The sequence below is a fragment of the Pyrgilauda ruficollis genome, unplaced genomic scaffold (assembly GCF_017590135.1).
Source record: "Pyrgilauda ruficollis isolate IOZ18807 unplaced genomic scaffold, ASM1759013v1 scaffold44, whole genome shotgun sequence".
NCBI lineage: Eukaryota > Metazoa > Chordata > Aves > Passeriformes > Passeridae > Pyrgilauda > Pyrgilauda ruficollis.
This window is the reverse complement of record NW_024525934.1, coordinates 1,223,409-1,250,631: the sequence shown is the minus strand read 5'-3', so window position 1 is coordinate 1,250,631 and position 27,223 is coordinate 1,223,409. Positions and strand designations below refer to the sequence as shown.

The window sequence follows — 27,223 nt, the reverse complement described above, 5'->3', positions numbered from 1 at the left end:
TGTGATGTTAAACAGAAATTTTGTGGAGCACTGAAATACTAATGGTGGTAGCCATGGGGAGAGTGAGAAGAAAATCTTGGTTTTTGTTTGGTGTGGGAGTTAGGTTGCACACTGAGTAAGGCCTGAAGTCTTATGTGAAAGACAATGATAAAATTAAGAGATAACCTCAATTCTGGAACTTTTAAACTCCTGTCTGTTTGATTTTGTGGGCCTGGTGCAAATTTCTAATGTGATTTGGCAGGTTCTGTGAAAATAACCTCAAGTGTTGCTGCTTCATTGTTTCTCACAGAATATTCAGGCATTTTTTCATTCAGCTGTACTTTCTTTACAAAATCTTTTTTTGCTGCACTCTAGGCCTCTTCTTGCCAGCAAGCATTTCCATTTATTTTTCTATCAGCTTCTTCCCTCAAGATGAACCCCCTGCTAGGACACAAATACAGGCTGTCAAACTAGGCCTTTATGATTTAGTCACAAAGTTCCTTCTCTGCAGCTGGGAAGCTTCTCTGCTACTACAGATATACTCACATATGCTTTTTTAAATGTCCACCTAATACTGAAGTTGATACCTGGCAGGGATTCAGAGGAAAAAAACCTTTTCATGTGCTTTCAGCCTTAGGCAAAGATTCAAAATCTGGTGGATTTGGTTCACATCCTTTTTCCATGGTCATCCTTGGCTTGTGTTTTAAGTGAATGAAAACTGGGGCAGAAGGAGGGGATCAGAGAAAGGCATATCTCACGTTCTAGCTCTGCTGCAGGCTGCAACAACTTGCAGTCATGGAACATGACAAATAATGAAGAAGCTTAAAGCTTTACTGTGAAATACCTCTCTTTGGAATTTCTTACAGTGGCCTTGTGTTTGCGGGTTTCCCAGACGAAGAAAGGAATGATGAATCTGACTCCATGTTCTTAGAAGAATTTTATTTTATTTTATTATATTAAAGTGTACTATACTATACTAAACTATACTAAAGAATACAGAAAGGATACAGACAGAAGGCTAAAAGGATACTAATGAAAAACTCGTGACTGTCTTTCTAGAGTCCAACACAGCTTGTCTGTAATTGGCCAATAAGTCAAAAACAATTCACATGAAACCAATGAAACAATCACCAGTTGGTAAACAATCTCCAAAGCAGCAAAACACAGAAGAAGCAAATCAGATAATTATTGTTTTTATTTTTCTCTGAGGTTTCTCAGCTTCCCAGGAGAAGAAATCCTGGTGAAGGGATTTTTCCAGAAAATATGATGGTGACAGGTGGGACAAAGTTGCTGTGCCTGGTATTGTCCGTAGGCTCAAGTTCAGATGTTCCTTGTGCAAAATGCTCCTCCTTTTCTTCCATGTCCCCTGAGCTGCACATCTACATAATTTAAAAAGTTTCCTCCTTGTCCCTGCAGGAATTTCTGCACTTGATATTTGTTACTGTCTTGTCTACCTCTCAGCAGTAGAATTTCCTTCTCTTTGGATTAAAAATTGGGTTTGTTTAATAGAAAATATTTGTTTCTGTGTCTTGACTGAAAGATTTCTGACTTTGTCTCCTTCACTGTTTACAGACATCTGGTAAATATCATTTATTTACATAGTGTTACAGATACAAGAGGTTTAGAAAACACGAATCAGGAGTCACATTTAGGTTTTTTATGTTTTTAATAACAAATCTTAGTTATAATCTATTTGGTTTCTGATCATGTAGAAGAGCTAGAATGGTGTTTTTTCACTTTTCTGGGAAATAAATGCAGTTAAAAAGGCAACAGAAATTTTCAGCTGATGATGCATTTCTGGAATCCAATAGTTTACATTCAAGTCTTTTATTTCCCCTGTTTCCCCGTGAGTGAGCAGTTTAGGAGAGCTTTATCCTGTTTGAGTTGTGCTCAGGAACCTCATTTGATCCCATTCCTTGGGAGTTTTGGGCTGTGATTTTTTTTTCCCCTCTCCCCCCCCCCCCTTTTTTTTTTTTTTTTCCTCTGTGGTTTATCCCACAGTTCCTACTTTATGCTTTTCTGGTAATATAGGACTCTTATTCCATTATATGTAGAACTATTGAATTTATGGTACAGTTACCAAGGCAAATCTGGGGCACTTAAGTGAAAGCTTAGCCTTCAGTCTTGCTATGGTCAATAATGCTATCTTTATCCCTCAGTGAACCCCAGGGGGAACATTATATTTTTTATTTAAATGTACATACATACATCCTCTTGCTTAAAGCAAGGGAGCATTCATTATTTTGTCCACAACGTTCTTGGAATTTAGACCACATGACATGAGGGATGAATATATTTGGTTCCATTTTATATTTTCTGTTGGGATAAGTAGTAGCATAAGTATTTTGAATAAAAAGTGTGAGAGAAGAATGTCTTCTGGATCAGGCTCTGGAATGTTGAATGTAAGGTTCCAAACCAAAGTACACTGTGACTCTATAATTTCAGATATTATTTCAAATACTTGTCCTATCTTTCAGATTTTTTTTTTTTTTTAATGTGGTACACAGTGAGATCTGGATTTCCTTCTTCATATTTCTTACCCTATGACAGGGCAATTTGTTGCATAGCTGAATTGTTGGGACAAGAGACTCTGTCCTACCTATTTCACTTCATATTTTGTAAACTGGCTAAATCTACTCTTATGTCGATCAGGCCCTCCCCAACCACAACCATTTAGTGACATTCATTTGGTATCAGTGACATTTAGAATTTCAGTGTCTGTCTGAAGTCAAACTAGTCACTCTCACCTCCTTTTAAGATCAAGGTAGAGAAATTAGGACAGAAGACCTTGCCAAGATGCCTGTCTGAGAATGGGGTGTGCTGTTCCCTGGAGGTGCTTCTTTCCCTTCATAGAGAACATCAGGGTAACAGAGATTTAGTTCTCTTACCTCCCAGATTCTGGCTTCCTTAAGTGAATCATACTTTATATTCTATGACTGTCTTTATAGTAAGCCCAGGCTAGAATCTGATGAAATAATTCTGAAGATAAAACTGTCTTTGGTAGGTGGTCACCACAGCAGCAATTTAATCTGCCAGTCAGCCTTGTTTTCATCTAAATGATAAATGGCTTAAGCCTATATCCATGTATGGGCACTGGAAAAACTGTGCTTGTTTATTTAGGAAGTGATAGAGTACTGAGTCTCATAAACCAATGACCAACTCAGTCATGGTCACTGAAGAAGTTTGTCAGACATCTTGAATGAGGTAGTAGGATGAAAGAAAGATCTTACAAAAGAAATGGAAGTGCTCAATCATTATCTCAGAGAGAAATGAATAAAACCACAGTAAGGCAACACCAGATTTAAAAGTGTAAAAATGTGTCTGCAAATAATGTTTACTTAATGCTGTGGAAAGATCTGGCAGAGTTGACACAGGCATGTGCTGTACCAAAGCAGCGTAGGAGCGTAGGACCTTCCTATGCAAGTTGTGCAGAGTACATGCTTCAGCTAGCATGTATCCTTGGGGAGAGGAGAAGCAAAGTGCCAGCAAATTCAGAGCTTTGGAACTGTGTGTGTCTTTAAGTAATGAGGAATTCCCACTGCCGTCAGCTCCAGACTTCTGGGAGGCAAGTTCAGCTGGACCACAAGGCCTGGTGAGGAATCCATGAAGAATCTGGAGGAAATTCCTCTGTCTAAATGTAGACCTCTCATGCATATTGTTCTGCTCTGAGTTGCTCTTCTCATCTAACACGTGAACATGTTGTAGCATATAAATCGGTTTTCAGGAAAATAATTCCATGCATTAGGAAAGGACTGGATAAATAACTTAAACATGAGAAGCCAGGAGATGATGAGACTGTTCATATGAAGAGGGCTTCTGTGCAATGGCAGCTGCTCTGAGATTCCCAGACATTGGCCTCATTCTCCCAAATACTGCACAGGGAGACAAAGGGTAAGGTGGTGACCGGGCAGTAGCTTTTGTTGAGAGATCCCAAAGACATAAATTTGCTAGGAGATTGGGGAAGTGTAGAACATGAACAGGTGTCTGAAAACCTCTGCTACAGGTTTCCTTATAAAATGGTCTTTCTTGCTATCTCTAGAGTAATTATGAATTATTGTGTAATTTATTTATTCTTCTGTTGATATAATTCTTCTGGTTTCCACTCCAGTTTATATGTAGAATGTTTCATTTTGACCAAAATTCTTTCCAAAATTCCAAAGGCCAAATACTTTTCTAGCTTGATACTAATCTGTGCTTGAGTACAGTAGAAGGAGCCTGAGAAACAATAGTGTCATTGAGAAAAAAAAAGTGAACTTGCTGCCTACTTACTACTCAGGAATTCTGTATTACTTGTGTGAATTGTGTTCAGTGATTTCTTTGCCTGTACCTTTGAGTATTCTTTTTTTTTATTTCCTCTCTTGCCACAAAAATATGTGAATGTATTTGTCCCAAAAATGTGTTGGCATATGGATATACTTCTTTGCCAGCCTTTAATGACTGGCTGAGAAGTTTTCTGTAGGGGGTCACCCTCTGCATGAATCCAGACTACAAGGTAGCTGAAATACTGTTTTCCTATGCTTTCAGAGTAAATCCTAAATAATGTAATTAAAAATTGAACACGGTTTCAGATGTGGTAGCCTGATCCAGTAGCTGAGATGTGTGGTGTGTTGGGTTTACCCTCACTGGATGCCAGACACCCTCCAAAGCCACTCTGTCACTGCCCTCCTCAGCTGGATAGGGGAGAGGGAATATAGAGAAAGGCTTGTGGGTTGAGATAAGAGCAAAGATTCAGCAATTATTGTCATGGGCACAACAGACACAGGGAAATTAGTATAATTTATTACCGGTCAAATCAGACTGGGGAAATGAGAAAGAAATAAAATCTTGAAAACACCTCCCCCTCATATCTCCCCCATTCCTGGGCTTAACTTCACCCCTAATTTCTCTGCCTTCTCCCCACCAGCAGTGCAGGGAGGCAGTGAATGGGAGCTCTGGTTAGTCTATCATGTCTCTTCTGTTCCTTCCTCCTCAGTGGGAGGACTCCTCACAGTCTACCCCTGCTTCTGCCTGGGGTGTCTCCCACAGGAGACAGTCCTCCATGAATTTCTCCAGTAGGAGTCCTTCCCACAGGTGCAGCCATGCAGGAGCAGACTGCTCCAGTGTGGGTCCCTCCAGCAGGGTCACAGGTCCTGCCAGCAGCTCTGCTACAGCACAGGCTCCTCCTCTCTCCACAGGTCCTGCCAGGAGCCTACTTCCCAAAGGATCACAGCCTCCTTCAGGCACCCACCTTCTGTGGCGTGGAGTTCTCCCCAGGCTGCTGGAGGGTCTCTGGTCCCCTGTAGGCCTCCATGGGCTGCAGGGACACAGCTGCCTCCCCATGGGCTGCACCAGGGGCTGCAGGGGATCTCTGCTCTTGTACCTGCAGCCCCTCCTGCGCCTCCTTCTTCTCTGACCTTGGTGTCTGCAGGGCTGTCCCTCTCACATATTTTCTCTCCTCTCTCTGTCTGCAGTTGCCATTATGCAGTAATTTCTTTTCCCCTTTTAAATCTGTTATCCCCAAAGTGCTGCCACCTTCGCTGATGGGCTCGGCCTTGGCCAGTGGTGGGCCCGTCTTGGAGCCAGCTGGCTTTGGCTCTCTTGGACGTGGGGGAAATTTCTAGAAGCTTCTCACAGAATCCACTCCTGTAGCTCCCCATCTGCCAAACTGTGGCATGCAAGCCCAGTGGAAAAGGGAGTGCAATCACAGTTTGGATCATTGGCATGGCTCATATGCTCAGATTTGCTGCCTGAAAAGTCCTTTGATGGTTCAGGGCAGTAATACCAACACACAGCACCACCCATTTTTCAAGACATAGTGAAACTCAGTAGTAAATAGAAAGTCATTCAGGGTACTAATTTGTAAACTGGTATAGTGCTGATTCTGTGTAGCCTCAACAACAGCTCCTTTATTGAAGTGTGATTGCGTGGGAAAAACAGAGGGACTTCTCAGTAGTGGCACACTAAAGAATGGACAGTGCTTGCTGTTTTCCAGTGACTAATAGAAATACAACTGTCTTTTTGTAATTTTCTTCAGCGTGTTCCTCATGGCGTGTCATGCAGCAGCAGAAAACCACCATTGCTGGTGACGCAGTGATGCCAGGATGTGGGATCTGTGCATCCTTCTGTTTGTCTGGGTGTTCCCACTCAGCCAGGGAAGGCACTCCTAAAATGCTAATGCATTACTGAGGACAAGATACTACTGACTACTGCTACATCTGTGCCAGGACTGCATGCTGTAGTGTGCTCCCAGTGTTGTAGAATTATGTGGTTGTGATGGAGGGAAGTAGATTTTATCATAATAAAATCTACACGTGACACTCTTCTACTCACAGTTTTATTTTCCCTGCAAACTAAGTAATTTCCATGTCATCCTCTGCCTGCTGTTCCTTTTCCACACTACAGCTTCTCTGAAAACAGCAGATTTCTCCTTCCTCATGTACTACATTAGAAACCTATTTTCTTGCCTTACCTTATCTTGCCTGCCTCAGTACCTCACCTTTCTCTGTGCTTACTCTTTCTGTTTCATATAGGGTTTCAAATAGCTGTAGAAACCTTCCTATCAGTGTCTGAATTGAGCCAGCTTTGATTAAAATGGTTTCTTGGACACATATTTTGCATATAGACCCACCAGTTCAGGGGTTTGATTGGTTAGCTGAATGCTATCTGTATATTTTGATTTCATTTTGGTGATGCTGATAAGTGTTTAATTGCTTTCAGATATTATGTGGATAACTTTGGTACAGGACATTGTCTAACACAGATTCAAAGACAGATTCTTCACACAGCAGAGAGAAGCATTTGGGTGCTGAGTAGGATGGAGAGGAGTGTTTTTCAGAGGGTTTTTGAGCCACTTCTTTCCTTTATAACTCCTGAGCTTCTTCAACATATTTTTTCAGCAGCTGTTCACACTTTCCGTCTTTTTCACATACAATGTCAACAGCAGCAGACAAAAGCTAGTTCCAGGTAAATTGAATCCAAAGTGAAGTGAGTTGACACCCATTTCAGAATACATGGTATTGCTAATATGCTTTATGCCTCCATAAATGAGGTAGAACCATATTTCAGTTTGTCTGTCAAACAATAAGTTTTTGATATAAAGATCTGAGAACCTAAAAGTGCTGATGACAGTGTCCATGGTGTGGATGAACTCTTTAGCTACATGACGGCAATAATTTGCTTCATTGATCAAAAACTTTTTGTAGCAGAATTGAACATCCATGGAAGTATTGAATACCACTTACACAACCATGGTTTCTAGCAGAATGGTGAGGTTGAACATCCATGGAAGTATTGAATACCACTTACACAACCATGGTTTTTTTCATTATATATGCTTATGAAAATGGCTAAACAACAGCTGGGGAAGGTGGAGGGAGAAGGTAGTGAAAGCTTTCAGTGAAGCAGGGGGAGTTGCCAGTTTTTATTTAGCATGGTGGACCTGCACTAATAGCTATTGCTTCAGACTCACGGAATCACTTATCACTACTTTATTTTTGTTTATTAATTTTATTGCTGTAGGAGTTGCATTGAGGGCAAGAACTTCTGCACACTAGGAGCTTTTTAAAGATATTTTTGTTGGTGTACTGAACAGAACCACTTAAGTGCATGTCTGGAGTGTGTGTTGATCTCATAGACTGTCTCCTGTCAGCTGGGTAATAAATGCTCAGCTGTGACACTTCTGAAAGTCTAACAGCCAGACCACCTCTACAACAGCCTCTGGTGTAATGATGGGGAAAGGATTACAGAGCAAATAAGGACCATTTGCTCTTTAAAATAATTAAATAATTAATTTTGCATGTAAAAAGGCTAGTGGGAAGGAAACCCTTCCCCACTTGCCACTCAGATGTTTTCGGTTCAAGCACTGAAGTTCTGCAATTGGCAGGTGGAATCTCCACCCCAAATTTATGTTACCATATTTATTATTTTTTGTTAATGGTGCATCTCTATCCTCTCCACCTCCAGTTACTTTTCCACTGCTACTGCTTTAATGGAAAGTATTACCTTGCAGTGAATGAACTAAAAGAGAAGAGGTTTCCTTTTCTATTTATCATCTGTTTACAGGGTTTTGATTAAAGGAATAAATGTGTTTCTCCAGCCACCTCAGCTAAAACAAGACCATCAATTTCTCAAAGCTCATAAAAGACTTGGAGAAATAAATCTGAGGCACTCACTCTCCTGACAAACTGCCAGAGCCTTGCTCTCACACTGGCATCTTTTCTGCCCTTGATGTCATGTGCAAAACACGAGGATTTGTGCTGTGCTAATCCCTCTAATGAGGGCTTCTCCCAGCCTCTATATAAACCCTGCTCAAAGCCGTGGCTGCTGGGCAGGCACCACAGAGTCAAAGCACCCGTCTTTTGAACTGCATTCGAGGCAATTAGAGGCTGGGATTAAACAAACACCTAACACCAGCATCCTCAGCAGCAAGGGTTATTATCCTGGTTGGCTGGGGCATGCAGCTGTGGTGAGGCCAGGTTGTCCCACTGTGCACATCTCCCTGCTCTTCGCAGTCAGGTCCAGCAGGGAGGCACAGCAGCAGTAATGGCAGCCCTGAGGTGGCTTTTCTGGGCTGGGTTGGGCTGCCTGACCTGCTGCTGTCCCCCACAGGCACAGGCACAGTTTCCCCGTGCCTGCATGACGGTGGAAGCCCTTCGCCTGAAACGCTGCTGCCCGGCCCTGGGGATAGAGCCAGGCAATGTCTGCGGGTCCCTGCAGGGCAGGGGACGGTGTGAGGGGGTGCAGGCAGACACTCAGCCCTGGAGTGGCCCCTACACTCTCCAAAATGTGGATGACCGTGAGCGGTGGCCCCTCAAGTTCTTCAATCACAGCTGTCACTGCGCAGGTGAGATGGGTGCTGGGGGGAGGGGATGGGGATGGAGGGGTCTGCTCCAAAGGCCAGAGACATTCCTGGTGGTATAAAGCATCAAAAAGGCTTCAAATATTACCATTATCTGAAAAGTTCTTCCATATTCATGATATGGAAGTACTCATGATATGGAAGTATTCATGATATGAAAAAGTACTGTTAGTACTTTTTCAGAGCAGCAGGGTCAAAGAAGTGTTTTCTCTCATGTGAACTTTCGTGTTTTCCTCTTTGTCCGTGGAGCTGTCCCTGTAGCCAGCAGTCCCCTTTCTCCACAGGGTTTTGGGCCCTTCAGTGCTGCTTTCAAACCTCTGTCAATGCTACTCACGGTGCACTGAACCTGGATCATTGTGCATTGTTTGAAGCTTTATTCTTCATGGATGAGTACTTTGCAGCATGACATAGCCCTGTGCACTGAAAGTCTCCCCATGTCAGGCCAGGGTGTTTCCCAGGTGTGTTAACTAAATTTACATGTTACACTGATCCAAAGTGTGTCTGTACAGCCACCAAAGAGGCCGTCCCATCCTTTTCCTCCTCAACCATCTCCAGCTGCTACTTCTCACAGTGGCTTTACATGGGCTCCTGAGTTTGCATGCTGGAGGTGAAACGGATCTGGGAGGAGACGTGCTTGAAGGCTAACCTGGCCAAAGGGATAAGATTCTAATAAGACCACTTCCCTAATGCTGGCAGGAGGGAGTGAGCAGAAAGGTGAGCTCAGGACAGAATGAGGTGACAGGACCCTTTCTCAGCAACAGCACTGGCTGAAGAGAGGCTAAAGTAAGCAGGAACTGCAGCCTCAGCCCAGATTTCTGTGCAGGGCTGGCAGGAGATGGCACCACTAGTAGGGCAAAAGGCACATCATAGGCACTGAAGTCTCTTTTTAGGCACAATTCAAATTAAACCTGGGATTTCTTGTTGAAAACATCAAGTTTGAGTTTTGTAACATGAGAAAAATAACTTGCTTTGCATCAGCCTGATACAATGAGCTGAACTGCTGTGTCTAAAATGTATACCTTGGCTCGCACTACCAAGAAAGCCCAGGTCAGCACTGCAGAGAATTTCAGCTGAAGAGGTTAAATTTTCCAGTGGAGTTATCAACTGGAAACAGAGAGGTAGTGGCAGATGACTTAAATGGATACATGATGTTACCAAAACTCCTCAAAATAATAATAATAGGCTTTATAGTATACATCAATTTTTATCTCTTTCTTTGACTGGTTTTCAAATGCTTGTGCGTCTTGAGAAAGGACTTCTCAAGATGGTTTGCAAAAAAAGAAATTGGATGCACATTTTTTTCTTAAAGGTTCTTATATACCTCCAAAACTTAAGTCAGGTGTCACATACAGGCACAGATCCTGGGTCAGAAGAACACTGGAGCACATTGGCATGCACCAATATTCACTCAGTTAAAGTCATTAGAGCATCAAAACCTGGGAGTAAATTGAAGAGCAGTGGAGACAGACGTACTCTGCATAGACAGACATTCATTTGCTTGTCCAAGTAGAGATAAGCACTGGTATTTGATATTTGTAGGAGTGGATCCCAAGTTACATGAGCAGAATGTACTGTCCTTTCCTTCAGCTTTACTTCTTCTGAGCTGGCTGCTTCCCTTGTCTCTTTAAATCCCTTGGATTCCTCTTTCTCCTTGCAGTTTTTAAAAATCTAAATATACTAGTGATAAAACAGTAAGTGAAATGTATCCTTAAGCATGATTTTCAGAAAGCTTTCCTGGGCTGTACTCTGCTTGATGCTGTATGCAAAACCATTTCTGGGAGAATGCTAAGAAGTTCACAGCTGTGTGGGATTTGAATTAGATTTGATGCTTTTACAATGCTGGTGATCGTGGCTCTGTGTCTATTAGGGGTTTTTTTGTGGGTTTTTTTTTTTTTTTTTTTTCCACTTGGTTTAATACACTGGTTGGTTGTCTGCACACCAGCTGTAAGTGGTGTGATGTGTGGTATTTATTAGGCATCCAGAGCTATGCTACCTGTGTAACATAATGCTAGGTAACATAGGGTAACAAGAATTAAATATGCCCATTCAAAGGGACATGGAACAGCACACATCTCTGCTATTACGCTGTCTTATTTTCCAAACTGCAAACTGCCTGTTTGGAATAGTTCCCGGATTGTGGAAACTCCAACCCCACCAAGGCTCCTTCTTGCACTTTAACAATATAAATAGTTGTGTTGCATCTTTATAATTTAGAATTATAAGCTATGGGAAATCCAACAACCATGTAGTTGATTATTTGGTTAGACAGTACCAACTGAACGTGTCACACAGCTGATGGCTATGTGGTAAGGAAACTGGAGGAATGGTGAGGAACAGGGGCTGAGATTTTCCAGTTGTGGGATTCTTGAGTTTTCACAATAAATTTTGCTTTTTGCTAAAAGCTTAGTATCTAAGGAGAAATCATAGTCATGTCTATCCAGGTCTGGATACTGAATATTTATGGATTCCCCTTCCTCCCAAACAGCCTAACAAACCAAAAAGAAAATCCCAAACACAAATATGAATGAATGGCTATAATGGGATCAGTTGATTTTTTTCCCATTTTTAGGCTTCAGCAGATAATATGCATGAGTTTTTCTTTAACTGAGGACAAATAGAATAAGATTAGAACAAAAGAAAGCTCCAACTTTGCTTCCCACTTTTTGTGCCAAGGGCCATGGTCAATAAACAATTGCAGGTTTGTTGTCAGGATCCTGAACATTTCAGTCAATGTGTTGGTTGCAGCAAAAATATCATCTTTGTAAAAAAATATGGGGTTATGGCACAAATGTAGTTGGAAGGTAGCAAAGAGTTTTTAGTTCTTGACTAATTTCAGTTTTGAATCCATTGAATGTGTTTTACAATTGGTTTGTGAAACAATTGTTTTGGGTGCCCCTCATATTATTCAATTTATATAAATTCTTAAACTGAAACTCCTGACAGATCCTGGCAGCGTGCAGTGCGTGTGAAGGGGAATGTGCTAAGTACGTGTTGAATTAGACCAAGCGATGGATACGCGAGTCCAGCCTTGAATATTGGGACTTGTAGCTGTTTACACAACAAAGCAGTGTTTCAGTGAGATAGTGATATTTAGTTTAGAAGAAAACTATTTTAGAAGACTTGTGAATTAAATGCTATTTTGAGTTCTAAATGATAACACTGTGCTGCTGGGATACAGATCTGGTATAGCATTTTAAAAACTCAGTACAGAAGACTATTGTGAAAAACCACTGCAGTCAGTCATGTGGTGGCTAGTACAGATTGTGACACTGATTAAACAATGACGTAGTTTGAGTTCACTGAGGATTTAAACATAATTATAATTCTTTTTTTCTGCTTCCACTTTCTAAGTTTTACATATGGGCATGTGCTGAACATTATTCTATTTTTTAATTGAAGTTTTTTGAGAAAATAAAAGTTAAATCCTTTTGAATTCCTGTGCAATATATTAAAGCTGGGGACAGATGATTTAACATCTATTCTTTATCTGTAATCAAATTATCAGTTAAGCCATGTAACTGATATGATGGCTACCCCATGAAGTAAAAATTGGGCTTTTGAAGTGGTCACAAAATAAATTTAATTTACTTGTTGTAGGGTAATGTGTCTGTGGGGCAATACTAAATTATAGCCATACCTTGATGACCCTATTAAATCCAGTGTAGGTACAGATCTTCCACATCCTACAGCCTGTGAGTGTGTCCAAATGAAGAGCTAGAAAAGAGGGAAGACCTAACCATTTGTTCCACATGTTAGCAGTCCTGATCCCAGCCTTGAGAAATTGCATATGCAGCTGTTTCAAATCCAGTGTAACTCCTGTTTTAATGCAATAGCTAAAGAAGTCTGGAAAGGAGTCCTTTCTCCCCATCCGATAAATGATGGGCATTAATTTGAACTGGTCTCTATAGAATGAAGAGGCGTGGCAGCTGCCCGGGTGTCATCTTGGTGCACTAAAACAAGGCAGAAGATGGTAGGTGTTGAGTGGGTTCATTTTTACTGAAGAAAAGACACTAAGCTGATGGAGTTATTAATTTGTGTTTGGTGACTGAAGGCCAACCATGTTACAACCACTAAGAGGTAGAAAATCCATGATCTCAGGCAATGCCCAGGCTTGAGAAGCTGCTACAGTGGTGTGTGAGGACTGGTGTTAGCATACAACAGTGATGTGTGTCAGCACATACCGAGTGAGAGGTCATAAGAGGTGTATTTTTCCCAGTGCCATGCTCATGGATTGACCCACTGGGAGAAGTAGCATGGCATAGTACCTACAGAAACAGTCAGATTTACCTAACTTGACTGAGAAAGGGTACTTTAAGTGTTGTTGAGATTGGGTACAGAAGAAGGCAGCTCCCCAGGCATGTGATCCCATCTCCAGACAAAAGGGTTAATGGAGAATACACAGATGATATTTTGATCAGCGGCAGTACAGTGGACATTCCTGGAAACAGTGGAAGCCGGGAGCATCCAACAGTGATTTGATCTCCTTCCTGTGTACCAGAATGACCTCCCACACTATATTCTCTGGAAACCACAAGAGATGATAATAATCTCTGTTGTCCCTGGCAGAGCCTCAGGAGGGTTGTGCACTGAGTTCCTATGTGTTAATCACTGAAGGTGAAAAAATGCTAAGGCATGAATCCTTGCATGTTCCTAGAGTTCCTGTGTGCAAAAGAATCTTGAAAGGGCTTCACTGCCTTACTGAAAATATCTACTGGGCACTATATTCTGCTATCAGGAGATTATTTTTCCTGCTTTCATAGAGCTGAACCATTGAAGTCCACCATCACTAGCATAGCAGACAGGGAAGTTAAGAGACCAGCATTTCACAATGCTGTCATGTGGGAAGTGCACATGGCAGTAAATGAACTTTCTGGAAACAGTAATGCATAATTTCCAGATCAGTGGCCTGGCAGAATGCTTTAGAAACAAATGCTGAAAAAAGGATTTGGGTGGGTCATAAAAAAGCTGTGTCTGATTACTGCAGTAATTTATGTTTGAATTATGGGAAATCCCATAGACCTCCATCATTTTCTTGCCATTTCAGCTGCTGCATAGTTGCAGTCCTGTGATGCATAGAGCCTGTTGAAAAAAAATGGCGAAAACCAAGTTTTGATATAATGAAGTTTTGTGGTTTTGTGTGTTTCTGACAATGGCACATTATCAGATAGACCCGAGGATGTGACAAAAATGTTCAACACAATTGGCAGAAGTATTGCAGTGTGAAATACCACTTTGCCTGGAAATTGTCTCCTGTTTGCAAGTCTCCACTGCAGTCCTCCTCACTTAGTAAAAGCTCATGCCCCATAGAAAAGTGACTGGGGAAGTGATGGAAAGAATGGAGCCCTTGGATTCCTTCATAGATAGGGTGGTTAAGGGAGACAACCCTGCAGAGCATCTATTGGATATAATTAGTACCTGCCTGAGGGAAGCAGGTGACAAGTCACTGGTCCACCTGGTTCCAGATACATACAGTTGGAGGAAAGCTTTCTTCCCATGAAGATAATGCATAATTTCAGGCCTTTGCAAATTGTCAGAGCCTGAGGAGGTGAATCGAGTATACCTAAAATACAGATATTGTCTGATAAAATTATTTCAGGCATCAAGACCTGCAGATTCAAAGGGCCCTTCCTGAGAGAGGAATAGGCACCATCTGTGCCTCAAGTGACCGAGAGTGTCTTGTTCTAGTACCAACCCAGACAGCACAAACCTGGGCCTGCACTGCCTCTGGTTCTGTTAGTGCTGTATTTCAATGTGATGCTTATCCAGCATTGTGAGTAGATGGGTCCCTTAAATGACTGGAGGAATAACTGCCAGTCTCAAAAGAGGTAGTTGACAGATCTTTTCATGGTTAATTGCTGCTTTTTCCTCCTTCGCTTAAGGATTGAATTGTACCTGAGTGTGAGGGGTCAATAGGTGCTTTCCAGAAGTTCGTGGTCCATGACTGAAACTTGAGCAGTATACATGACCTAATTATGCAATGTTGTAAGATATTCTTAATATTTTTCATCTGGTCAGTTCAGGCTGGAGTCTGTGATGGGCCCTAATAACTAGGCTGAATCATGGAGAATGAACAAGACACAGATAGTGAAGAATACTGAATTGATAACAGTAATTGCAGTGATTGTGCTATTCTGATGGGACCCTTAGGGTACTGTGATCAAATAAATCTTCCATGTTGCTTACCTCCCCTCCGCCCCAGTCCATACAATCCACACAATCTACTTTGTTTCATATAGCTATAACCTACTCGCTTTTTCTGGTGTATGTCTTCATCCCCTTTAGTCAGTTCAGACCCCTGGCTTTGGGTGCCTTCCCTCATATCTGGAATATGGCAGCTGAAACCAGCTGCTTCTACTTGCTTCATGACAAAATGTAAGCCATATATTTGGAAATTGCCCTCATGGGATGCCATTGGGATGTGCATGATCCAAAACCCCAGTGAAACCTTCATTCCTGTGGTCCCTAAACTGAGCACTGATCCTCAGCTTCATGACAACATGTAAACTTAGAGATCTCAGGGGCTCTGAGGCAACCATAACCACCCTACATTTGGTCCAAGCTCTGCAGTAAGAGTCCCCATATATTCTTTGCAATCTTTGTCTCGCAGAAGTCTGCCACAGATGTTTACATTTCAGCAGCTCTTACCCTAAAAGCTAGACATAAGCTTCACAGCCTTGTTGCTAACAGCCCTTGTAACCTTGAATTTGGTAATAATCCCTGTAGCCCCCAGCAATCTGAAATCTTGGTTTAATGTTAATTGCTGTCCTGGTCATAGGCTCAAGCCTACAGCCTAGGGACATCTGCCCATCTGGGACCATTTCATAAGATACTTCCTCATCTCCATGTTAGTCCAGCAATATGTGTGGTGAGCAGTGAGATTCTGTGGCATTTTGTCATGGTTGTTGTGGAATGAGTGTGTGGGGAGTTGGAGGGGAGGTTGAGAACAGGTTAAGGAATCAGTGCAGATTTTTGATAGCAGTGTGAAGATCCCAGAGGAACCCTGTTGCCCTCTGCTTCCCCCTGCCCCTGGCAAGATTGCCCCATGTCCCACACTGGTGCAGCCTGCCAGCACACAGGCAGGGGGCATGTGTGTACTGCAGGAATGGCTGGTTGTTCCCTGGCTCCCCCAGAAACGGGGGAGCAAGAACCAGTGGGGTCTTTCTGCTGCTGCCAGCTGTCTGCCACAGCATGCAGGAGGCCACGCTTAAAACAAGCTCTGCTTTCCTGGGCTCTTCCATCTCATCAGAGAGTCTGATCTAATATCCTAGAGCAGACCTGATTACTTGCCTTAGGATTGATGCCAGCAGGGAATGACAGTAGTGCAGTGTTTCTCAGGCTGTTATTGCAGCACTATTTAATAATGTTTAAAGGGTGACCAGCAGCAGCCCTGGTGCTTGTCCTGGTTTCTGTTGGGCCCCAGATACACTGTTAAGAGGCACTAGTTTCACATAAGTTTTGTTCTTAAGAGAACTGTTTTTTTAGGGATTTTTTTCTGAGCTTAAGGATCCATGTGAACTGACCCTGTTTGGATTTGATCCTGGAAGTACAGGAGTACTTGAGAGCCAGTCGAGCAAAGCACTTCATCACTGGCTTAACCTCAATTGCTCAGCTCTCTGTTCAGTGGGAGTCCTCACGTGCCTGAGGGCTTTGCAGAGCTCTGAGCACCTCAGGGCGTCAAGCCCATTACCCAGCACTTCCCCGACTGGCTGACTGTGATTCTTGGCTCTGCTGTGGCTCTGGGAATCGAGCCAGTCATCCTTCTGGTTAGTCAATTGGCAAAGCTGCAAGTCTGCTCAGCTGCTGTCCTTTCCAGGAACTGGTATCTCTGGGGAAGAAGAGCACTAATTCTTCTACATTGCGCTGTTAGTTTTCCCTGCTTCGTAATGTCATGACTGATTGTTCCCTCTTGATCCAGGAAACTTTGGTGGGTACAACTGTGGTGAGTGCAAGTTTGGCTGGACCGGCCCCGAATGCAACAGGAGGAAGCCAGCAGTTGTCAGGAAGGACATCCACTCCCTGACAGCAGAGGAGAGAGAGCAGTTCTTTGATGCTCTAGACCGTGCCAAGACAACCATTCACCCAGACTATGTCATTGCAACTCAGCACTGGAGAAGTCTGCTTGGTCCAAGCGGACAGGAACCACAGATTGCTAACTGCAGTATCTATAACTACTTTGTTTGGCTTCATTACTACTCAGTCAGAGACACACTCTTGGGTAAGTGCTTTTCTTTTCCAATGGGCTCTGCAGGTAAAGAAAAGGATGAAAATACCACTGCTGAACAAGTGTCCCAGTAGTAGGCACAGAGCTATGGAGTGAAACAGTTGGTGGTGAGAAGATGGTGGCCATCAGTACTCAAGGGAGATGTCCTTTGGACCTGCTATGGTCTGGTCCCCACACCCTGTGGCAGCTGGAGCACACCAGTTGCACTCCTGGTGCATCTTCAGTCTGACAGGGAGCAAGGCACAGTCTTCACTTGAGTGAACTGAAGTGTGGCCATGCAGCGACTGACTTCAAAAAGATGTTCCCAGTCCATAGGACAAGGTAGATGCAATGGTGGTGGGAAAGGGGGTCTGCAGTGGTGAAGCCACAGGCCATGCAGAGATATTTGGATCAGAGTCCTACTGCTTTCTCTGGCTTTCAGCAAGTCACCAAGTCCCTAAGGATGGGATTTGCCTGACTATCCACGGTTACCTTTTAAAACCTAGCTTAGAGGTTTGGGTATCTAACCCCATGCTTTCTCCCAAATTCAGATTCCTGGGCCTCATTTCTTTTCTAGACAGAAGTACCTATACCAGCCCCATTTCACAAAGCCTACTTCTTGTAGGAGGTGCACCAACCAGTGATGGCTTTTCTGCCTGCTAGTCCCCTGTGCAAGCTGAACAGCCCATGCCTATCTCCTTGCTGGAGGGCGACTGCTGCTCTGCAGTGGGTATGACTCAGTTTGCCCCTCTGGCACAGCTCCCTTTCGCAGGGCTGAAGGAAGCAGCCTCTGGCATAGTGAGAGCAAAGGTTCTTCAGGGGACAGGACAGTCATGTGGAAAGGGAAAGGGGAAACTTCTAGTGCTGCTGCAATGGTAAATAAATGCATATGTGGGTTGAAGGTTTCTACAGTGATAAACAAATCCATGTGTGGTTTGAAGCCTCTCACCTCTCACCCAGCAAAAGCACAATACAAGAAATAACAAGCACAATTTGAAGAAATTTGGCAAAGGATTCTGGATTACTATTGGCATGGAAAATGCTAAGGTTCTCTTGATAGATACATGGTGTAAGTCTTATATGGTGTAAGTCTTGCAGCTGAGCAAGAGAATGAGGTAATGCACATATTAATAAGGAGATAGGGTTTTAGAAAGTAAAACGGCTTTTCAAAATCAAAATCCACTAAAGTGAGAAGAAATCTTCACAATATCCAGCTTTTTAGGGAATGTGAAGTTTTGTTCAGAGGAGCTTGTTTCACTTGTCTCAAGTAAGTGATATAGCTTCTGATGTGTTCACTTTTTTTCAAAGATGCAGAGATGAAGGTTCTTGTTTAACTCCACTCCAGGCAATAAAAGGAAGTGCTGTCTTTCTCTGCAGCCTTGTTTGATGCCTAAATGCTTGCTTTATCATCCCTTTGTAGGTCCTGGCCGTCCCTTCAAAGGCATTGATTTCTCCCACCAAGGACCTGCCTTTGTTACTTGGCATAGGTACCACTTGCTGTGGCTGGAGAGGGAATTGCAGGTTAGTTGAACAGCCTTTCCTTTTCCTTGCAAGCTTCTCTCTTTTGCACTGTCACTTTGTTGAGGCAGCCAAGGGTAAGCTACCTCCTAGGATAGTTTCCCACCCAAACTCCCAGGAGTATTTGCTCATTGATAATTTTTTTTGTTTTGTTTTGTTTTAAGTGAAATTAGTGCTTTCTGAGTGCTGAGGACTGAATGGTTTCTCACCATGAACAGTGATGTGAAGGTTATAATGGAGATTTTTTTCCCTTCATCTCCATGACAGAGGATAGAAGATGTGAAGTAACAGTATTTATTAATAAAATTGAAGCAACACCTTCATGTTAAACTTGGTAACAGATATTGTTGGCTGATGTTAAAGATGCTGTTCCTATGAAACCAGCTCTAAATATTACTCCCTTTAAATATGACATATTATTCATTTAATACATACATATGTTTAGCAATATGCCTTTTAAACTAATATATGTTAACGTGACCGAGAGTCAGTTGCAGAAGCATAGACTCATTTCCATTTGCATGACTTCTATATTGGCAGTGTTGCTGTATTTCAGCCTTACAGATCTCTAATGAAAATGGTTGCTTATCAAAATAGCTGCAGGATCTTGCTTGTGTGAAATTGTATCTGGCAAGCAAGCTCAATCAAATGCACTGTACTCCCCTATTAACACAAGTTCAGATTCCTCCCCAGGGCCAGTTTTCTGGAACGAAAGCCAACCACACGCACAATTTTACCCATTACCCACTTACATCACTCAAAGCCTGTTACTTGCTTAAGGCTCAATTCATCTCTGCTCCTGCTCTCCTGCCTGGTCTCTGAGTTGGCAGAAAGCCTAACATGGCCAGAAGAAGTGCAGTCTCACAGTAGGGAAACTAGTGACAGTGTCTTTGCTTAGACTGATTTAATGCCACAATCTTTTGGAAGGAGTTGGAGCAGCACTGTGAAATGCAGGTAGTTGAAATGCAGAATGAAAAGCTGAATATTCAGTGAAATATCCAGTCAAACAGCTTGAAGGAGTCCCTTTCTTTCTCTTTCCTTTGGAGCTGATTCCTAACTAACACATTTCTGTCCATTGCAGCGCTTGACGGGCAACGAGTCCTTTGCGCTGCCGTACTGGAACTTCGCCACGGGCAGGAACGAGTGTGACGTCTGCACGGACCAGCTCTTTGGGGCATCGCGGCCCGATGACCCGGGCCTGATCAACCTGAGCTCCAGGTTCTCCCGGTGGCAAGTAGTTTGTAACAGGTAGGGGAGTACCCAGGGCAAGCTCACACATGGACAAAACCTTGCTGTCATTCAGCATCGACAGCATGGGCTGCTCTCTCAGTTTGAGTGAGTGGCAGGAAAAGAGCCATAATGTCTTCTTTAAAGCTGGAAATCGCCATCAGTTTATGGGTAGATGGTTCTGTGTAAACTTTCTCATATTGTGGAAGTGTATTTTTTAAAGATGATTCTTCTAGTACAGGATTTTAGTTGATTTAGAGAATTTGTGGCTGCCAAAAGTCTGAAGAGTTTCCCAATTGGCAAGTATCTTTCTAAAAAAGAAATGCCTGTGTGTTGGTTCTCTATTACATACACCCAACTGATCTCAGCAGCAGAAAAATAAAATTGTTTTGGCATATAGGAAGCTAGAGATAGGCTGGAAAGTCTGCTACCTTGTTTTGGATGAGACTTTAACCCTGATATATTTAATGCAGTTTGGGGATTGACTTTGAAATATCTGAGATTTCACATGAAAAACAGCACAGAGCCAGCCAGGAGCTTGCTGCCAGCTCCCTGTGGGAATGTGCTGACTCGTGTGAGAGCAGGGCTTTGACAGGGGATTCAGATGTGGGATCAGGGTGCTGAGACATAAAATGCTGTTGGTTACAATACCCATACATCATTCTTCTGTCAGCTCAGGGGCAGTGTGCAGTTAGTCAGACACAGGTACCAAAAGCTCAGGGTTTTTCAAAATAGTCTCTTTTTCTGGATACCTAAAGAGATATTTGAAATTCCAGCTTTAGGCACCAGCTGGCTTTAAGTCATGCCCCTATTCTTTCCTCAAAGATACATAGGGCTTTGGATTTTTTCTTGAAAACTGAAGTGACCTAACTTTTGTTTCACCAAGGTTAAACTGAGAAGAGCTTTTGTCTACTTCAAAAGTTTCTGAAAATGCTGTTTCATTTCACACTGAATAGAACAGATTTTTTTTTTTTTTTTTGTTTCAACCTGTTACAGTGTTTTTCTTCCCTCTTTCTCTCCCTGGTATAAAGGATTTGCTCCCCATTAGTTACTGGGTAAGCCCTGCAACAGCAGGTTGTTCTCGAAGGCCCTGAAAAAAGAGGATGCAATGCATTGCTCTTGCTTTTCTTCTAAAGTGGCTGAGAGATGGCAAGTGAAAACCTGTTTTCTGTCATTTCTTGTGTTTTCTCAGCTCACATTTCCCTTCATTTTTTCCCTTTTTGTTAAAAGTTCAAAAAATAGTCCATAATCAGGAGTGAAAGTTTGTCAATTCAAAATTGAAAACTCCGTTTTACATTGCTTGACGAAAACTTCTTCCAAAGCCTTTGGGAAGAGAGAAGGCATGGTGGGAGTTGTGCTTGCTTTTTTGAAAACATCCTCTCTCTGTGGACAATGAACCTGGTAACTTTTGGTCTAAATGACTGATGGTCCACAGAGGATGCAGGGCCACAGAAAGCCATGTCATGGTGACGGTTCTGCAATAAATTCATCTGCCAGGCTGTGAGAGGTGAACTGAGGTGCCCCAGGAGGTGTCCATCCCAAACCTCTGCTCTCTCACATGTATAGCCGAGGCCTCTTTGTACTGCATGGAAAAAAAGCCAACAAACAAGTGCTCACCTTCTTCTGACTTGTGCTTCTCCCTGTTCCATGCTCAGTTTGGATGACTACAACCGCCTGGTCACGCTGTGCAATGGCACTGATGAGGGGCCGCTGCGGCGGAGGCCGCCCCGCGGCTCCAGCGAGCAGCTACCCACTGTGGAAGATGTCAGGAGGTGCCTTTCCCTGCAGGAGTTCGACAGACCCCCCTTTTTCCGCAATTCCAGTTTCAGTTTCAGGTTTGTGCTTTGGCTCCTCTAGAGCTGGCTGGGTCACTGGTTTTCTTCTTATGAGCACATTTGTCAGCAAAATGTGCTTACTTGATGGTGCTTTTACCCATCTGCAGGAATGCGCTGGAGGGCTTTGATAAACCAGATGGAGCCCTTGACTCGCCGATGCTGAGCCTTCATAATCTGGTTCACTCTTTCCTGAATGGGACCAGTGCTCTCCCTCACGCAGCTGCCAATGATCCCATCTTTGTGGTATGTTGCTTACCTCCAGCGTGATTGACAATGGCTGAGGCTCAAAGGCACCTTTCTCACAAGGGATTTGAAGAACAAGTAAAGTGAATTCCCTAAGAAATAGTTATTTAAATAGAAAAGGAGGAATCCCTTATCTTTTATTGAACACTGCCACACCTGCATAAGTGTTGAATAAAAAAGAAAAAAAAATCTCAGGGTAATTTGTAAAATATAAAATAAGATTCTAGGGAGAAGAGCTGCTATTCCAAGTCATGCTGCCTTGAATAATTTCATTAAGTGGTATCTAAATCTAATGGCTTATATCACACAACAATAAAACCTTATTTTACAGTAACAAGGTAAGGTGAAAGTGGGGATGGTTATTTTAAAGCGGTAGGTTGAGTGGTTTGTTTCTTTGTTTTAAAATTTACAGGCTAAAAGGAAGCCCATCTAATGTCAGGGTGTCATGGGAAATAGAAAGAAAATTATTTCAGTGGTGCATTGAAATCGTGCTGCACTGCCATGAACAGCGCAAACACCATTGTACAAATGCCATTGTGCAAAAGCCAGTAGCTAACTCTGCTTATACAGCTTTCTCCCCTAGTAAATTCATGCAAATTTATTCTCCTCTTTGTTAGATTAAACCACAGTGTTTACATTACATATATAAATTCTTTATCTATTATATCTATATACATGTAGGTACATTTCTTTCTTACCCTTAAGTTTTCCACCTTTTATTTTGCAGAAATTAGTCCAAATACTTTTGCAGTGATTCTTCGGATTGTTTCTTTAATAATTCTTTAATTCCTGCATTAATTTCTTTTCTACACAGTGAAATTCATTTCATTATGCTGTAATTTTGTACAAGAGATTATTTTCTATAGATTATTTTCCAAGTTTTTTCCAGGGTTATAATTAAAAAACCATGAATACGTCAGAAATTAGTTTCAGACATTTGTAATAGTTGTCTGAAACAACTTTCCTGCTTTAGTTAATTTTAGATCTATAAACTCACCTGATCAAAGTCATGAGCACCTGCAGCTGTGGAGCTGGTGGCGCATGCTCTAAAATGAGCATGATGGAGTCAAATTTCCTGCAACTTTCCATACTTTTTCAGAGACGAGGAAACCTAAAATAATTTTGAAAGGCACATTCACCTGAATGAGTGGAGTGGCTCCTCACCTGTGAGGAAGACTGACCTGTCCATTTGATGTCAGCTAGTGTTAAACTGTCTGGAGAAAGATCTTATTGTGAACAAGCAGCAACAAGGGCATATAAAGCAAAAGGTCCCATGCAGAAGATCAGTTCAGTCTTCTCATGAGCTTTCCTGATTTCCCATTCTGTAAATCCCATCTAAATTAAATTAGCCTCTTCTCTCTCTTTCAAAAGCTCCAGCCACCTTGCTTGTTTTTCCCATATTTTAAAAGTGGTTGATTTCCGAAAGAGCTCAATAAATGCACATGTCCATGCCGGATTTGCAGGTTCTTCACTCCTTTACTGATGCCATCTTTGATGAGTGGATGAAGCGTTTCAAGCCCGCTGACAACGCTTGGCCCGAGGAGCTGGCCCCCATCGGGCACAACCGGCTGTATAACATGGTCCCCTTTTTCCCCCCGGTGACCAATGACCAGCTCTTCCAGACTGCGGAGCAGCTTGGCTACACCTATGCCATCGACCTACCAGGTATGTCCCAGCATGCTGTTCCTGACCAAGTGATGAGACAGCTGACATTTTCCGTGGCACAGGCAAATATAAAATAAGGAACCTTTCACAAAACACACAGGTCTATTCACCTGCTCACTTCCCAGCATTAATATTTGGGTACCTGGAGAGATGTACCTGGATGTTTTTTGTTGTAAACCCCCAATTTTAAAGATTTTCCATGTCCATAGCTGGGATCTTCCTTAGTGTTTGTCTATTCATTTGAAATTACCCTTGACACAAATCAGACAAAGACAAAATAGCAAGAAAGAAAAGTATTTATGCAGAAAATCCAAGTTTTGCAACAAGATATTAAAACATTTGTAAAAAGCAGAAGAGTAAGATCTGCATGAAAACCATGCTTCAGTTGCTTTTCCAAAGATTAAATCTGAGTAATTTCTTTCTCCATTTCAGTATTACTTTGAGAGGCATAAAGTGCTTATCTAACCTGTGTGGGCAGGAATTTCTTCTAAATGCTTACCATACATCTCTGTTTTTAATCTGTGGAGACTATTTGAAGGTCTATAGACTGCAAAAGATTGAAACCCTTGCCCTCAGGCTGCATTCATGGAGGGAGCCCTGATTTGTGGAGGCATGCTAGCTGCTTCTGCGGTGCTTTTCTCAAGGACATCCCCAGAATTTTCCCTGAAAATTTAAACTTCACCTCTTATGGAATTTAAGTTTCCCTCCCTTTGGTATTACTGTCCCCCTCTCCTGCTTTGCAGATTTGCAGATGTGGATGCCCCTTTGGCATGAGGCACCCAGACAGGAACATGGGTATCTTGTGACTCTGTGGCTTCTGACTCACACTTAAATAAATTTTTAGCTCTTTGTGAAGGAGTGTATCTATCCCTGTCTGCATGGCCTATGTTCAGACAATACAGTTTTTACATTCAAACCCTTCTCTTTCAGCTAAAAGAATAATTTGTTAATTGTACTTCAGGTAATCATATTGGAAATAAACATATATTAATACATTGCTGGTTCTTATTTGAAAGGTGATAAAGCAGTAAACAATCCATTTTGGGACTTTACTAATTTTTGGAATGATTACACTCAACATTTTTGAAGACTGCAGATTGGGGCACAAGACTTTCAGTTGCTTTTATAGTCAGTGTGACATCTCCCTTAGCCATCTGTCTCCTCTAACCCATATATCTAGATAACTTTTTAATATGTGCAGTCCTCTTGAGAGGTGTTTTTTCTTTTTGCTGATTGTTTAGTCAAATGTGATTATTGCCATCTCAGTATACGTAACATTCTTCATTAAAGGAGGGCAGGCAATTTTTACTTCTGAAAGCACAGATGAAAACACAAACATTTAGTCAAGAGGAGCAGTGTTATTACAGGAATAAGCAATATTATCTTTGAAGATAATGGTTCTTCAGAAGTGGTTCAGAATCAGCAGATGAGATCTGGAACTGGTCAGCAGAAGCACACTAAGTAGTGTTTTCAGTTAAAAGTTTGACAGTAGGCTGCTTTGTGGTGTTTAGGAAAATTTGAGGGTTTTCTCTTGACCAAAATAGCTTGGAAGCAGCTGTCTTGAAACGTTGCTATAGGAAGAATTTTTTAGATCATGCATAATTTTGGCCAAATTAGATAAAAGAATGGTCTTTTTGTCTTGTCAATGTTAATCTTTTCCATTCCCAACACTTAAATTTGTATAAATTGTTGAAGTTTAAATTGAGCTGTAGACTTCTCTGGCAGGAAACATCTCCATCTCTGGTATGTGTCTCAGTTATGTGGTGAGTTATGAATTTTGCCTGTGGCCCACAGGTCACTAAGCTGCACAAGTAATTGTAATTAACAGCACGAAGGAATTGTTATGTCTTCCATGTGATTTGCAAAATTGAATTTTGGGCGGGCCTCACTTCAGTTGTTTCATATTTCTAGGTTCCCTTGATGAAACCCAAGCATGGGCTGTCATGGTTGGATCCACAATTGGAGGAGCACTTATAGCTCTGGCCGTGCTTGTTCTGCTGCTTGTACTTTTCCAGCACCGAAGGCACAGAAGAGGTTTTGAGCCCCTGATGAATGTGAGCTTCAGCCCCAAGAAGTACATGGGAGAGGCCTAGTGCCTTCACTTTCTTTGCTTGCTCTTGTAGGAAGTGACCTTGATTGCCTTGCTGGTATCTTAGCTGAGACTTTATCATGCACTCCTTTGACAGCTGACTAAATTGTTCTCATTCAGGTTTTTCCCATTATCTTGTGAATTGTAATGTGTGAAGTCTCTGGGTATGTATGAGAACGGCCCAAGTCAGGCTAGATTTTTCTCATGACTAAATGTTATCTGGAGTATGTGACACTTGTAAATCATCCTCTATAGATTTAGCTCAAGACAGCTGAAAATCCAAATAGGAGAAAACCAGCTTGAATAACCAAGATAATTTTTCACCTCAATGTGTTCTTGATTTCATTTAGTAGCATTAAGATGTGCTGAAAGTTATTAATTCTACATGTATAGTTGAATAATACATTATTTTACAGTTATCAATAAATATCCTGAATAACATAGTCTTGTTTTAAGGTTCAAAATGTTTCATGCAGTTTGAAACAAAATATTATTTGGCAAAATACTACCCTGGTTACAGTTTATTTCAGAAGCATGATCAATTTCGTATGTTATTTCCAATAAAGTTGGTGACAGCAATAGGTAAACTCCAAAACTCCAACTCCTAACATTTAAGACCGGGAGTTTCCTGACACTAGATATACATTTGTTTTACCTCTGTGTTAGGGACTTTGGACAGAAGTTGAAAGTGGGACTTAACTTTTTGTCTCTGATGCACTCTGCTATGAATCTAGACATAAACTTCCAAATTTCCAGAGTCTAGGATGCAGGACTCAAGGTGACAAGACTAAGATAGCTTGCATTACTCAGGTGTGCAGATGGGAAATCAGGTTTGGATGTGGCAGTTGCTAGACCCCATCCTAAACATTCCATTATACATTTCCTATATATTTCTTTATTTAGACAGAGATTTGAAGCCCATTTGTGTGGTTCTTCAGTGTTATCTTGGAACAGGTCTTTTTACATAGCAAATGACATCTTGAACAGATCCTGTCAGCTTTGGTGCTTGATATATTACATTAATGGAGTATTCAGAATTTGTGTATTGTGGAGTCCTATAAAACCTTTGCTTTTTTAGCCTCGAATAAAAAAATTCAGTTAGTAACATTTTCTGGCATTTCTTTTAGGCCTGTTAAATGCCACCTGTGTGGACTAGAAAGAAGGTGGTTTTCACATAGCTTTGAATATGCGTAACTCACAAAACTTACCTCTAAAATGCAGACTTTTTGGGTCAAACAAAGTTGCTCACCACACACTCAAATAGCCTTTGCTCCATGAGGAGGACAGCATCTGCTGCCATTTCTGCTGTTTCGTAGTGCCTTTGGAGGATTCCAGTGCACTTGTTCCTGGATTATGTCCAAGATGTCAAAGGTTGAAGCACTTTTTGTAGAGCAGCTTCTTGGGTTTCTGAGGTTGAGATGACTCTGAGGTGTTAGAAAGTCTCTTTTTTTCCCAGCTTTGTGACTGAAGAAGAAGTCGAGATTTGTCGGTTCTGCCTTTTAAGGTTGTTTATTTTTTCTTACTTGTTGCATTCTTTCTTTGACTTGCTGAGATCTGTTTTGCAAGTCTGGTTGAGGCAGTGTGCCTCAATTTTGGGGTGGTGTCAACTTTTTATACTAAGAACTGTGTTT

General features: G+C 42.0%; 1 protein-coding gene across 1 annotated transcript; it reads left to right on the top strand.

The window, feature by feature from the left end:
- Window positions 1–8,310: 8,310 nt before the first annotated feature.
- On the top strand, window positions 8,311–26,429 carry DCT (dopachrome tautomerase). Its single transcript, XM_041478297.1, has 8 exons — window positions 8,311–8,800; window positions 16,731–17,030; window positions 18,436–18,536; window positions 19,615–19,781; window positions 21,416–21,595; window positions 21,703–21,838; window positions 23,302–23,503; window positions 25,415–26,429. Exons 1-8 carry the CDS (start codon window positions 8,500–8,502, stop codon window positions 25,594–25,596), a joined length of 1,569 nt encoding a protein of 522 aa, XP_041334231.1. The 5' UTR covers window positions 8,311–8,499; the 3' UTR covers window positions 25,597–26,429.
- Window positions 26,430–27,223: the final 794 nt, after the last annotated feature.

What these genes read in the sequence shown, in the direction of transcription:
- DCT (XM_041478297.1), top strand. Translation starts at nt 8,500, where the DNA reads ATGGCAGCCCTGAGGTGGCTTTTCTGGGCTGGGTTGGGCTGCCTGACC. An exon ending in GGCTGGAGAGGGAATTGCAG is followed by an intron (nt 18,537 to 19,614) that starts GTTAGTTGAACA and finishes TGTCCATTGCAG; the next exon opens with CGCTTGACGGGCAACGAGTC. An exon ending in AATTCCAGTTTCAGTTTCAG is followed by an intron (nt 21,596 to 21,702) that starts GTTTGTGCTTTG and finishes ACCCATCTGCAG; the next exon opens with GAATGCGCTGGAGGGCTTTG.